The 15,286-nt window shown below is 35.0% G+C and overlaps 2 protein-coding genes across 2 annotated transcripts in view; one reads left to right on the forward strand and one right to left on the reverse strand.

Annotated features, from left to right (window-relative positions):
• The first annotated feature begins 915 nt into the window (after positions 1 to 915).
• LOC129564880 (mediator of RNA polymerase II transcription subunit 20) overlaps positions 916 to 15,286 on the forward strand; it is a 60,377-nt gene continuing 46,006 nt past the window's right edge. The window contains exons 1-2 of the mRNA XM_055439081.1: positions 916 to 1,130; positions 1,281 to 1,423. Coding sequence (XP_055295056.1) covers positions 1,117 to 1,130; positions 1,281 to 1,423 — 157 coding nt within the window. The 5' untranslated portion in view covers positions 916 to 1,116. The remainder of the gene's footprint in view (positions 1,131 to 1,280; positions 1,424 to 15,286) is intronic.
• The window catches only part of LOC129564879 (facilitated trehalose transporter Tret1-like), a 52,267-nt gene continuing 42,515 nt past the window's right edge, over positions 5,535 to 15,286 (reverse strand). The window contains exons 3-10 of the mRNA XM_055439080.1: positions 13,365 to 14,138; positions 9,705 to 9,879; positions 8,438 to 8,625; positions 8,073 to 8,305; positions 7,714 to 7,955; positions 7,272 to 7,607; positions 6,870 to 7,003; positions 5,535 to 6,747 (exon numbers count right to left, since the gene is read on the reverse strand). Coding sequence (XP_055295055.1) covers positions 6,595 to 6,747; positions 6,870 to 7,003; positions 7,272 to 7,607; positions 7,714 to 7,955; positions 8,073 to 8,305; positions 8,438 to 8,625; positions 9,705 to 9,879; positions 13,365 to 14,138 — 2,235 coding nt within the window. The 3' untranslated portion in view covers positions 5,535 to 6,594. The remainder of the gene's footprint in view (positions 6,748 to 6,869; positions 7,004 to 7,271; positions 7,608 to 7,713; positions 7,956 to 8,072; positions 8,306 to 8,437; positions 8,626 to 9,704; positions 9,880 to 13,364; positions 14,139 to 15,286) is intronic.

Here is a 15,286-nt window from a genome sequence, read left to right on the forward strand (position 1 = left end):
TATACGATTTCCGTTCAATATGAAAAAAAAGAAGTAAAGAATGAACCACTGCCAACATCCTATAGATTGGTAACTGAAGAGGCGCTAATTGACACATGAAATATTAAATTTCTTAAAACTGTGAAAAGCCACCACTCAAACCAATCTTCTTCGGATATCTCTTTGTGCGTCTCGAGTCATCCAGAGAAAAAATTCCACGAAGCGAAAAAAGGAGCAAAACTCTTGACATTTTTCATCGAAGCGCGCTAAATATTCGCATCCAGCGAAAATTATCTTTGGTTATTTTAGCATATTTACTATGCAATTTCAATTGCAAGCCAATCGTAACGAAGTGAAAATCCTCAATGTATGTAGCATAGCAGCTTGCCGCTGAAGAAATGGTAATGAACGTGCCCGAACGTGTCATGTCAATCATAATTAAGGGTTTGTGCAGTCATCGATAATTTCATGCAAATCATTTGATTGAATCAAGCAACCGCAAAGATAATTGAGACCATAGAACACTCGTTCCGAATAGATTGGAAAGAAAAATAAGGAATTGCTCTTGTTCTTTCATTACCATCTTGTGTTGTACATATTACGTCAACACTTTTCCATTCCGTGGGAGTTCCAAAAGAAATGAATTTCAAATTTTGCTGAAAGATTTTTGTCTAAATTTAGATTTCATCAAATTAACTCATAAATTGCATTTATCTCCAAGCAAAAACCGCTTTAAAAAGAAAATATTGCATGCACATTGCTCGAGTCCCATATAAAGCATAATCTTTTCAAAGTTCCCAACTTTTGCACCTAACCAGCTGTTATACAGAAACAAATACATCGAACACAAACCGAACTACGTATGACCCGTAGTAGTGTTTTATATAAGCGTTGCAGCTGATATGTGTGCGTGCGTATTATACATGTCATATGTCTAATGAAAACAATTTCAAGGTTTTGACAAGACTCTGTCTCGGTTTATGTGTATGCATTCGCGACTGGAAGTAATTAAGCCGGTATTGCGATACATTTTTGTGGAATTCTGTGACTAACAACTGTTAATTGGCATTGTTCTAGTGAAGTTTACTGTGAATTTATAGTAGCTTATGTTTGAATAGCCTTCCGAACACTGCAAATATGGGTGTTACAATGTAAGAATATGTTTCAAAAGCCGTGAATCGACGATTCCGACTTTAAATCCCCCTTTGCCGCTGTGCTGTTTGATTAAATCTATTCAAATGGGTGACGATTAATTGTTCATGTGTTTATTTATTGTCTTTCTCTTGGTATTTGTGGTGTAGTCTTCAACCATTCCCGGTTCTAGAGAACAAAACTGGTCCCATTACTATTGACTATCTAACGAAACGCTTGCTGGCATTGGGTGCCGTGCAGACGGGCGGCTTTTTGGTTGACTGTGAAACATTCCATTCGATGCCTCCGTTAGGTAAGTCATCATTTCCATATCTCTGCATGATTGTCGTGATCTTATAAATGCATCAACATCAATATTACACCAAAATCAACCTCTGCTGAGCTAATGTTGAGGTTAGGTGTGGTTTGTTTTTGTTTATTTACAACGCAACCTTGACTGCAACTGTCAAATGTCACACAGCAACAGAAAAATCCTGACAAAACTTCAAAATAGGCATATTAAAGGCTTTTATGCCTTTGTTCAAATCTTTGTACTTCAAACAAGAGATATACGTTAACTTGATTTACTTTACCTTATTACGTTACCTCTATGACATCATAGAAACCAAAGGACACAGTTTTTCTCGCGAGAGAGATGATAAAATCGTACTTCGATGCCCACCTTCACCCAAACTTCGATCTTCAGTCTCAAAAATGAACAAAAAATATTCCAATATCAACCAAAGAAAAAAAATTCAAACACCATTACAAGTTCTTTTAGATAATTTTTTTTCATTCAATTTTTATTGTCTACTACTTTGTGTGTGGCATCAATTTTTCCATCATCATTCAAAGCCATTAGTTTCGTGTATACCTACTACAATATCGGTCTGAGATGGGTCTAACCATCGTCTAATTCTCATTCTATTCAACCGAAACGGTTTTTTTTCTCGTTTGCATTCGTCTACCATTTTGCAAATACAATCTCGTTCGTTCCAACCGTTTTCCTTTTTGCCTCAATTTGTTAGTAATGTTATGTAATAATTTTGTAATTCGAATGGCAGGATTCATCCTTAAAATGTCTTATATTGTGTCACCGCGTGATGTGTGTGTGTGGATCAAAATAGTAATATCGTTTCGATTCTTTTGATATTTTTTTTTTTTATGAAAGTAAAACGTGTTTCTTCTCTAATACAAAAATTATGAAGTTTCTTGAGAACGAATTTGTTCACCTAATAAAAAATAAATAAGGATAAAAATACTTTTGTTTTTCGAGTGCCTGAATTGAAGTAACAACAACACAGTTCAACTGCGATTATTTTTATGTACACGAAAATCCATTGATTTAATTTGCAATGGCAGTTCACTGTCTGCCTGTATGTGGCAGTATATATTTTCGTTTTCATTTACTCAAACATTTTGCATACATTGCCGACAAAAATTTGGTGTCATTTCAAGCCATCGATGAATTCGATGCCATATTTGTTAGTTGTTAATAAAATTGGGGACTCGCTATAATTGTGTTGATTATAATTTTGTTTATACTACCATTTAAAAAGACTTAATAAATACAGGTTGCGAGTGGATTATTATTGTCTTCATTTCCCGCTCATTTCTTTCACTTTATTTTTAGTCCGTCATATACTAGATAGAGCAATGCTTATTTTCTTCGTCAATGACACATTGTGTACTTGCCACAATTTTATTCGCCAGTATTTCTGTTGACTCTACTTTTATATCTCTTATTTTTCATTGCATATTCTTTATTTACAAAATTAATACTCACAGGGGGATTATCTTAAAGCTACGAGATTGTATTAACATTTCAATACTGAGTTATAAATAAATCGGTCTATGGTGTGTGTAAGTGTGAGTGCTTGTGGGAATTTTTTTTTTCATTAAATTCAAACAATTGATTGGTTAGTTGTGTGTCAATAAAAATGCACTTCTCTTTGACTTGGAACTGAATTTATCCAAACAAATTACTATCCCAAAAATTGATTGTATGAACAGAATGAAATAAAAAACGAGGTGTGTATGTGTCTGTGGAAGTGATAAGAAATGAATTCGCTATTTGTGGATTTTCATTTGTATATAATCATAATTTCATGTTCATACACAACGCATGGAAGGCACCGGAATGTGGAAGATTTTTTTTGTAATAATTTCTATATTTTCCAAGGATTCATTCGTTTAATCTGAATCGAAAACGGGAAATAAATGTAAAATTGAAGGTTTTGGTTTCTAAATTTTAACGACTGGATGAATGACGGGTGAATGGATATTTATTGTAGTTTGGATTTTAGTTGGAAAAAGTATAGTGGTTTAGGTGATCAATCAATATTTTTATTTTTATTTTGTTTTTGCTGAGGAATGTGGAAGATGTAGTTTTTATTTTTTTGAACGAATAATTGAAAAAATAGCCAAATTTCAAACAATTGGTTCCTTTGTAGTGAAGCCAATTCTTCATGTTCTATTTCCAGTTTTTGACCTCTTCTCTTCAAAGAAAAAAAGATTCTTCTCAAAAACTCTTGCAAATTGGTTCAATTGCATCATATCAATCCAGAAAGATGGAAATATTGAGGACTGAATGCAAAATAAAATGAATATTAGCAGAAATGCCGTTTCAATTAAAATGTTTGTATCAATTTATTCAATAGCTATAATTCTTCGTATAATTTGCTGATAATGGTAATCACTACAATAATTTATTCGTATGTGTTTTAAGTATCGCTATAAATTCATAAGTTCGTCAGCAATGATTTCAACTTGGTATTTGTACATGAATGCATGCACTTCGTTCATTCATACAGATTCATAAGCAGAAAAAATCAACAGTTTTCTTATTATTTGATTAAATTTTACAAAGCATTTCGACTGTTGATGCCAATTTAGCGACTAAAATCAGATTATTGTCATTTGCTCATTCGGCGATCTATAACGTTACATCTTAAGTATTAGTTATTGTCAGAAAACATGGGCTGTATTTAATTGAATCTCAATATTTTTTTTCTTTTCTTCCACTGAAAAATGCAAAGTCACAAGCGAATATTTGATGCTTTTTCTATTTCATAAAAATATTAGTAAGAAGAAAGCAAAATGACCAATCAAATTTGATTTGTGGTGAACAAGCTAGAGTCATGTAGCATTGAAATGTCAAATAGCATTGTTCACGTCTCATTTATGTACAAATTAGAATACTGAAGAATTGATAGAATACTGAAGAATTGATTATGTTTTGTGTTTCGTTATATTTTGTCTCCTATGAGTAAAAGAAATATAGACAATTGTTCGAGTTTTCTTCATTTTTCTCTCGTTTTAATTTTTTTTATTCATTTGATCTCAGTTTTTCTTGTAGAGCTTCATCCCATCATCTCTATTTACAAATACAAAATAAATATAAGTTTTATATGAATGTTTGTTGTATATAGATCCTTTCTCTCTCTGCTTAAATATACGTTTTTTTTAAATTTGATGATAACTAGACATATTATGCTCTAATTGTATTCTGTTAGTTAGATTTTGTATGTATGATTTATATCATTTGCGCGCGTAAAATGTGAGCACAAGTGGCGGTCATTATATATCATTATTATTGTCATCTGGTTGTTAGGATCTTTGATTCGCCTGATTTTACTTACTTAGAACATAAAAACTGAGAACAACAATCGAATTTCTACCTGATTTGCAGTAAAATAAGTGCCTTTTTTTGAGCTCCATGGCCAAATGCCCAGAGTGTTTAAAGCTATCAAAGCTCCAAGATCAGTGTGCGCCATTCTCCGGAAGTCAATGTGGAACATTACAGTTTAGTTGGAGATAAAATGACCTCTCCCAAACATATTTTCATGGATGCATCCATTTCATTAGCCCAAATTGAATTCATGTTACTCTCATTTATTTATTGTCTTTGTACAAATTGGTATGAATTTTTCTTTTTGATTTTTATTTTCGACCAGCATTACATGTTCCATTCAAACGTTTTCAGTTTCTTGTTTAGAGTTTATATTTAATTAGAATATTTAAAGCACTAATGACCAATTAGGATATTTGTCTCGTATTTCTTAACGCTCATACAAATTAGACGATCCAATTTAATTGAATTTTGATCAAGCCAAGCAGGTTGAGTTGACTTATTGTCTAGGTATTTTAGTTTTCTTTGCTCAATGCAAAATCAAGTCGGTACAATTTTGGTTATTGTATTTCGTTGCTACAAAAAAAAATAGTTTAATTTGTTGCTACAAAAAGATGTGTGCTATCGATTTGAGTGCCTGAACAAAATGATTTTGATTCTGAATTTGAAATTCAAATTCTGTTTAAATTTTAAACAAAAAGAAATTAAGAGAAGAGTTAAAAAAAACTCATTAAAAAATGATTCGTCGGCAAGATTACGTGGGGATTATTTGTTTTATTAAAAATTCAAAGTGTTTTTTATTTCGAATTGAGGAATATGTTTACTTCAAACATCAGTTGAACAATTGACATCAAAAACTACATGCCATAGTACAAAATATGAGTTTCACAATTGAGAGAATTCGAACAAAATTTTCGATATTTTTCCATTCGATATGCTTCATGTTACAATTCTTGCCTGAACGATTCAATTTTTAGCAACAAAAAAAAACAATCTTTTGAAATTGAATTAAACCATATTGCCATTGGCATAAGTTCACAATTATCAAACTAAAAATAAATACATTAAACTAAAGAATAATTCTTTAAAAAACTCGTTCTTACAAAACACAAGCGAAAACTATGAGTCATTATTATTCAAAATTAATGACGACGAAATTTTCAGAGAATAAAAAATTGTGCACCAATTACAGTAATGTAATATCGCTTTGAAATCGATCAACGATTCGTTGCGTTTGATCGTGTGTTTGTGATTGTGTGTGTGTGTGTGTGTGTCTGATATGATGTTTGTGATCGAAAAAATGATAATAATCCAAAAAGAAAAAAACTCTTCTCTTTTCATATCATCATCACATTGGCTTGAGATACGCAATAGTACCTGTCGATATGATTATTGTACAATTTCATAAATTGGTTTGATTTTGGTTGTATTTTAAAACTACTTAATTTCCTCTAAGCGAAAAAAGCTGTCACTAACGAAAGAGAGAAAACCCAAACGGAAATGCTTAATATGTATGTGTGCGCATTGCGTATAAAATAATTAAGCTAATACTTTTCGAGTAGCACATATGTTCAAGCAGACAAATGAGTGGTTTTTTTTTCTTCTTCATTAAATTGAAAAGCAAAAGAATATATACTCTGACGTCAAATTAGTAAAAAAGAATAAGCGGCACATGAATCAACTACACAAGTTTCATTTTCAGCTGTACACATACACACGCATTCACCTTTGACGCGCGCCTAAATTGCAACATAAAAAAATGCATACGATAAAATAAATGTCTAAATAATGAAAAAAAAACTCATAGAATTCTACAAAAACTACACTAAATATTCTACGTGAGTTCCCATATCTCATCGATTTATTGTCATGGTTCGTTCGTATTTTGGATCCATTTCGTCAAGATCCCTGCCTCTCGTTTCTGGCACACACGACACAACGAAAAATAGGCCACAGCACGAGATGCCCGCATACAGCCAAAATGCACCGTGTAATCCAAACCAGTCCTAGAAAATGAGAGAATAAAAGAGAGAGGTGTGAATAAATGAGTTGTTCTATAAGATCCATCTATGTAATAAAACAGGCACTCGTTTTGATTACCGATTCCGTTTTTTTTAAATGCACATACCTGGAAATCGATAAACGTTTTGACGCTGATGAACGCGCAAAAGTAGCTGAAGCTAGTCGCTATGCTGCTGCCAATGCCGCGATATTCAAGTGGAAATAGTTCACCAACTAGCAACGATGATATCGGCGAAATACCTGAAACGAAACGCACAAAAACATTCAATTTCTCAGACATAATTCAGTTGGTTGATTGCTTTTGATTGTGAGTGCGACGATGCAATAAAAACTAAAGAAACTTCTTTATTATTTTATGATCAGCACACATAAAATTTAATTGAGCGATTAATTTGTGTTTTTTGTTCCCCAATGAAAACTCGATTAAAAATATTTCCATCATTCCATGTAGATGGAATGCGAAGGAACCGAAACCGGTTTTCTAGTTTTAATTCGAAATTTTGCTTACCCAATGAAAATGCAATAGTGAACACGAGCACGCACAACAATGGGATCCAATCAGTATTGACTGATGCGGCCGCATCCATATCAAAATTGGTGCTCGCAATTAATTTATTTGATTGTTCATAGTACACGTATGACCCGAACGATGCTAGTGCCAACGACATGAATACACTGCTGACGATCAACAATGGAATACGGCCCACGGTGTCGATCAGCAGACCTGATAACATGGCAGCCAACAATTGCACAAATGCAACAGCAATCGCACCACCGTGTGGATTCAGACCGCTGAATGTTTGACGAAATATGTTTACGGCATAGAAACCAAATGAATTAGCCCCTGTGGAATGAAACGAAGGGTTTTTTTTAATTTCATTATTAAATGTGAGATTAGATTGGATGGTGTGACCAAAACACATGCTAATCTCTGGTTGTGTATGCGTTACCTGTAAATCGTTGAAACACCATAAGGCCACAAGTTATTGATACAGGCTTAATGATTCGCACATTTTTAAGTACCGATTTAATATTTGTATAAATGGTTTGCATTGACGCCTTTGACAGCAAATTTCCTGTGGCTAGCGCTGGGAATGGATTTTGTCGCGGTCGCACGGCACGAACATTCGACCGAATCGTTTCTAATTCCAATTCAATGTTTTTATTTGGACCACGGAGCCATTGCAATGATCTGTGGAATGGATTATCGGTTAGCGGATTTTGATGAAACAATTTTAATTCTCGGTTTTTTTTTCAATTTATGACAAACCGCAAGACTATTTCGACGGCACAAAAAATGGAAATTTACCTGTAAGCTTCATCGTCACGGCCATTTAACACTAAAAAGCTTGGCGTTTCTGGTATGTAGATCACAGTGAGAAATAGTAGCATTGGTGCGATTGAAACGAGCATGGCCAATTGGCGCCAATCGAGATATGCTCCTAATGAAAACGATATCAATATGCCGATGTGGCCGCTAATCTTCTGAATTGCCGACAGAAAACCACGAATATCCGGTGATGCTATTTCACTAATGTACACCTAGAAAAATAAAACACCAAATTTTTGGAATTATTGATTTTTCACTCTCGTTCTTACTCTCTTTCTCTCTATTCGATTCTGTATCCATCAATGCGGCAGTTTGTCGCAATGCTCTCTCTCTCTCATACATACCTGTGTGACCATTGAAACGATCGAACAACAGAATCCACCGATGAATGCGGTGGCAAACATGGTTTCAACCGATTTAGCAAACACGGTGACCAACCAGGACAAAGAAAACGGCACCGACATCAGTGTCAACAGTCTGCGACGGCCATACTGTAAAAAGAATCCCCCTAGAACACCGCCAAACAGGGCACCTGTGCATACACACACCAAGAAAAAAAAACAGAGAAAAAATTAATGGGAAAATAAAATTATCGTTTCGGCTCAAATTGCTTCTTTTATGTGTTCCGAGTTCTGATGCACAGAACAACAACAACAACAACAAGAAATGTTGACCGTAATATTTCTAGTCGATGGTAATAACATTAAACGCACAACAGCATCAATTCAATCGGCTACAAAACGGAAAGTTCTTTATACTCTTTCTCTCCTCCTCGCTCCTTCTCTGTCTTTCGTTCCCTTTTTTCATCATTTCGCTTGAACATTTAAAATAAAATTACAATTTCAACGGTAGTCATAACGAGACATTCAAATAAACTGACGGCGAAAAAAAAGTGCTTTGTTCCATGTACAAGCTCACAAAAAAGGATTCGAAATTTTTTGATGCTGTGTGTGTACTGTGTTTATATGTGCGCCGCTCCGAAAGTAATAAGGATTTAAAACGGACGGACCCGAATCAAAACGATAGCACAAAAAATGGTCCATTTAATAAGCTTTTCAGCATTCGGATATAATCAACCAAACTAGTAGCAGTGAAAAAAAAATCAGTCAAAAGGAATACCCTGGTTCGAGGCTAGTGCGAAGCAAAAGTAAAAGCAAATGTGGATGTGGAATAACATTGATATTGGCAACGTGAAGCACATAGAAAAGGGGAAAATTCGGTATGTGTCGCTAATGCATCTTCAACTGGCAAGAAAAAAAAACCGATGAAAATTGCATGGTGAAATTGGAAACGGGCGAAAATGAGTAAAAGAGAACTGGTAATTTCAAAGTGTCGGTTGAAGTACTCTTTTTCACAAAGTAAAAACGTCATCAAGCTGATTATCTCATGGAATAATCGATTTTCCGGCCTTTTAGTGCACTGCATGCAGAAGATCTAACAATTTCCGTTTCATTGTTAAGCAAAACTATTTCAATTTTCTCCAGAAAATAGCACTTTTCGACTGAAAAAAGAGGTGCTCATCCTTTAAAGGTATATTCTGATCGATTAAGGCAAATGTACATAAACTGGTTTGAAACGATAATCTGTGAAGTGGGAATGGTGTTGACTTACCTAATAATGATAAACTAGCTACCCAACTGGCTTGCTGGTCACTAATTGTGAATGAGGTGTAATTTCCACGTGGTCTAATCTGTAGCTCTTGAAGGCTAGCAATGGCTGGACTCGAATAACCTTTACCCAAACCAGCGGCCAGAGGTCCAAGCGAAACGGCTAACGCAGCTACAATCTGCAAAATAACAATTGAATTCCATTAGATTCAAATATACTAACTACCATTATACATGCACCTCGCAAGTATATTCGAAGCATCTCTCAAGTATTTGAAATATTTGACGTGCTCACAACACACATTCATAACTGAGCATGAATTTTTTTTCTCTTCAAAATAAATATCCTGACAATGAGCAAACCGCATGAATCGATTCGCATATTTGTGTCGTACAAGTGCAAAGCAAGTATATTTCGTATTGACTTTGGATATTAACTGGAAGTTGTTTGATGTTTATTGTGACAACAAAAAGCATATATCCGCACCAATTGACAAAAGGTCCGACATTATTTGATCACTTCAGAGGGGGAGGTTGGCTGACAACTGAATCCAAAATAAATAAATGACTGTGCAAACTGTGTGTGTGATATTGTCGTATTTCATTTTGGTTTGTGTCATATTCGCTATCTCTCTCTCGATGGGTATTGTTTGCTCTACCTCTTTGTGTGAATACATCACACAAATATTAGCCGCTTATTATTATTGTTGACAACAATCCTATCGTATAATGCTGATTGAAATCATTCGGTTTTCTTTGATATTCAACCAGATTGAACTACTTGATTCCATTCGGTTTATTTTTGGTGCAATTTCTCTTTTTCTTTCTCCGTATGAATGAATGTTATCTCATAGTGTGGCAACAACTTGAGTGAATGCTCATCGAAAAGATATAGCAACCGCAAACGGAATAATCGTGTATTGATTGATTTTGAGCATGCTGAAAGTGTGTGCGCTCAACCAATCAATTTCACCTGATGTTTTGTTTATTCTTTGGATGTTCAGTAAAAACTTGGCTAATATCATTCTCATCTCCACACACATGAGAGAAAAAGAACTAGCGGCTTTTTGCTCAACAAAAGCACGTTCTTGCGCCAACTTAAAAGCCGCTAGCTTTTCAGTGGATTTGTGTTTCGGGGTGCAGGCGAAGAGAGTGTGAGAAAAGAAAAATGTAATCTTCATGCCATTTTTGACAGATTTCGCAACATCGAGGCGAGGCAAGACGTGCTGAAGTTGAAAAGCCATGTTGCCACAGCATTTCATATCTTTTTCATTTATGTAAATCTCTTTCCATTATTATTTCCATAAGCAATACGCGGAGATTTGACGTGTTCGTACATAATTTCACCAGCAGCTTCTGCCACATTTTTAAACAATGCGCTTCCAGGTATCATACTGCCATTAGTTCCGATTTTCGGCTTGAACAAACACACATTCGCACCAAATTCGCTTTCGTAACCAAAAATCAATGCACATTATCTACATCATTTCCATTTAGAATTTATGTCAACCAGAAGAGAGAAAAAAATCCGATCTGATCGTTTATTTATTTTATTGAAAATGTATTATGGCGGAAAATGAAACAATCAAGCTCAAAAATGCGAATTCCGAAGAAAAATTTCAAATACAAAAAAAAGAGCATGAACGTGCTGGTTTAAGCTGGTTGCAATATATGCGAGCACATATTGTCTAATTTGATTCCATCTCGTTTACCAAGCAACATTCCATTTCTCTTTCAACTTGTGCTGGTAACAACGCTGAGCTTACTCGTATACGAAGGTACATGTATTATCCTGATATTGATTTTTTTTTCTCATGTGTGTGTTTGTGTGTGTTGCTGCTCCTGATGCTGCTACTGCTGCTATCATTGTGGCTCTTACGATGATTGTACCGTGAATGAAAAGCAAAGTGTGCCGTAAAGAAAATTATATTGAAACAGGGGCTTTCATCTCGTTTTTTCTTTCTTTTTTCACCATTCGAGATCAAAATCAAGAGAACGAAGACAAAGGCGAAATTATGGGTTAAGTTTTTCTTTTTTATTCCTATGCGATTGCTATCCCTGTGTTAGACTTTACCTTAGTTTCGAAGAATAAGGAAAAAAGTCAAAATCAGGAGAAAGAGACACACACACAGAGATAGAGGAGATGGAGAGAGATGGAAGGAGATAGAGATAGAAAGAGAAAAAAAGACGAAAGGAAGTAATAAAAACAGACATCGATGCGATGAGCGTGTAATCTCAAAATGGCAATCACATTGGCGGAAATCAAGCGAAAATATTTTCATGTCCGTTCAATCGTTTGGCAGGTGGTGTTTTCACAAAGTAAACATAATTTATACGTAAACAAAGATGGTTCGGTGTAAGGAGGCACTGCAAGGACGAATAAACAAAACGAACTGTATTTTCACGTCAACCGATAGATAAGCGCTGGTCGATCATAAACAAAAACACTTTACACTCGGTAATTTAAGCCATTCAAGCGATACCATTCTAATTTGTCTTGCTTCATTTTTTTCCCTCCATAAACTCATTTTCCGATTCAACAAAATCAAACAAAAAGATTTGCCAATTACTGTGGACGGTTAAGGGGCAGTTATTCGAAAGGTTCATTATCACAGCGACCCATCAACCAAATGAGCTTATGAGGAAGTAAAAAAAGGGCAAATTTCAATCAGATTACCGTGCAACATTAGGGAGATTATCAAAATTTGGTGAGATCAGCGAAATAATTGATTTAATGATGTTTTCATTGGTGAAACCATGAAGAAAAACATTTGGTTAAGTATCTAAAATTTGAACAATTGAAAAACTTTATAAAATGTACAAAAAACTTTGGCTAAAAGTTGAATTTCAGTATTTTTCGCACGGTTCAGGCAATACAAAACAAAAATTGTTTAGAAATTTCTCAGCAGTTCTGTTACCGATTTACCGTTCTCATCGCGTATCCAAAGACTAAAGGGCATCATTCTCACGTGAAACAGACAAATGAAATAAAGCCTTGTTACGAAATTACTAATCCCTTCAAATTGCTTTGACGTAAACTTTAATCCAAACTCCAAACTCCGATAACAAAGACTGTGTAATCGTACATCAATTAAAAGGAGAAACATTTATCTAACAAAATGATAATTTACCATCATCTTGATTTGCCGGATCCCTTTTGTCTGTTTGTCGCAAATTTTGACGACAAAGCAAAAAGATACTTAATTAAGAAAAATAGTAACCGACGATATTCACCTGAATTAAAATGTTTCGTATGTAATGGCAATTGGCGTATGGGGAGATAACAGAGAATGATGGAATGGGTAACAGAGACGAAACGTAGAATGGTTTTAATTGGATAGATTTACATGAGTTTGTCATTGGCTTAAAAAGGATAATGTGAAAATGCAATTTGTATCGAAAGATAAAGTTGAGTTGCTGCTTTTGAATTTGAGCCGGGATTATGGCTTCAATCGATGCGTGTGTGAATTTGTGTGTTGTGATGCACAAAAAGTTCCATTGTATACTTTAGCAAAACTAGTTACAAAGTGAGTTGAAGCTGCTAATGAGCCCGGTTGTATTGTGTTTGTTTCAACGTTCGAGCCATATCACATTTCAATCATTATGTATATATCGATTCACAATCGTACAAGAGATGAGAAATGTTAAGAGATGAAAATTTTACCTGCGTATAGTGATTGTTTCGATGCATGGGATTTGTTGGATTTGTGTTGTCATTGCTGTTCGCATTTCCATTCAGCACTAATTGACTGTGTTCGATGATGATTTCCGCGCTTTGCATTTTAATTGGCTTTTGTAGATAGTAGTCGATGTACGTGTCGTGATTATTGCGATTATTGTCGTATTTCTTACCGCTACCAATATTGTTGTGATAAGGCTTTGTCTTTGCAATGGTGTTATTGTTGCACGTATTGTAACCAATTGATTTTGGTATTGATGATAGGTGTGTGTTGGCTGCAGCAGCAGCAGCAGCAGCGGTACTAGCACCAGCACTCGCAGCACCTGTCTCGTCCGCACAATGTTTCGTATTATTGTAATAATGATTGATGTTATTCAAATTAAAATTAATTTGCTTTGTGAATCGATCGCTAGTGTTATTCAAATTGGTGTGAACGGTGTTTGACGATGGCACAACTCTATTGTCCAATGTCTGATAGTATGGATTATACGAATGGTATTTTTGTTGTTGATGTGATTTGGTGGTGTTGAGCAACGTTGTGTGTGGCAGTTTTTCGTAGTCGTTTCGATGCGGTTGTGGCACAGAATATCGATGTTCCAAGTAGCGTTGATGGATTTGATTCTGCAACAGCTCTTGTTCGAGCTGAGCTTGCAACAAATATCGTTGTTCTTGGCGTTGATTGTACGTTGATGAACGAAGCAACGACGATGACGGTGTCTCTTCGAACAGTTTTTGGTTGTGAAAATTCGATTGAGCAGTCTGAAAAACAGAGAGAGAGAGAGAAAAAGAAGTAAGAACATGAACTTAGAACACATTTCTATAGTCATTACTCTCAAAAATCATTATACAGAAGAAAAATAAGCGTCTAATTTCCCATGTCAAATGTCTTGAATTACATAAATTAATCCGTTTTAATAATGTTTTCGTGGCAGAAATTTTCCACTCCACCGGAAAACGATCCGAGACGAAGCCACAACTTCGCTGGATTTTTTCTATTTTATTTGTGTGAAAATGTCACATTTAATGATGATTTCATGTTGACTCCTTCCGTTCTTCCGAGGCCAAGGGAGAACGACAGAGATAATGACCAACGAAATTTACATCTTTAAGCATGTCCAACGCTAATATTCCAAAACATTGAAATGAGAAATATGCATTTCGCTCCACTTCAACATTATAAATGATTACAAAGCGCTGAAAACGGGCATGCTTGCGCGCACATGTCGAGATGGTCGTTAAAAGCGTCAGCATGTTTAGCATCGCTTGTATGATATCAGCATGTTTGCGACTGCAGATGAAATAAAACAAACGAGAAAAAAAACGTAAAAGAACGGAACACGCCAACGAAAAATCATCTCACAACGTTGTTATTGCCATATAATGTTTAGCACTTAAAATGTTTCAAGTCTTTAATTTTATTGTTCGTGCAATTTTGTAGCAGCCACTTACTCGTTTGGTTGAACGAAATTTAAATGCTTTTGCTCATGGTTTCTCTCGCTCTTTCTCTGCGTGAAGCGAATAGAACATTTTTCCGCTTCGAAATTGAACCGTTTGCATGTTTAACGAAATGATGCATCAGCCAGATATATATCGAAAATGTTGAACGCAACATAAACAAAAGCAAGCGGGCAAATCGAATAAATTGAAATGAAAGCGCAATTGATTGAAGTGCTTAGTATGCTCAATGCCCCTCAATCATTTGTTTCTATCTACCAGTCGCTTATTTTTACGAGTTTGATTACTATGGAGACAGGGCTTATGCACCGATTTTTTTTTGCAAATTCTATTCCATTCTAATCTTTGTTTTATTTCATTTTTTCCTGCCATTTCTTGATGTTGCAATGAATTTGTTGCGATCGATAAGCTTAAACTCAAACACAGCGAGAGAGAGCAGAAAAAAAAGAGAG

Source organism: Sitodiplosis mosellana, unplaced genomic scaffold (genome assembly GCF_009176505.1).
Source record: "Sitodiplosis mosellana isolate CC-2019 unplaced genomic scaffold, AAFC_SMos_1.0 Smas_scaffold_2, whole genome shotgun sequence".
In the NCBI taxonomy this organism is placed as follows: Eukaryota; Metazoa; Arthropoda; class Insecta; order Diptera; family Cecidomyiidae; genus Sitodiplosis; species Sitodiplosis mosellana.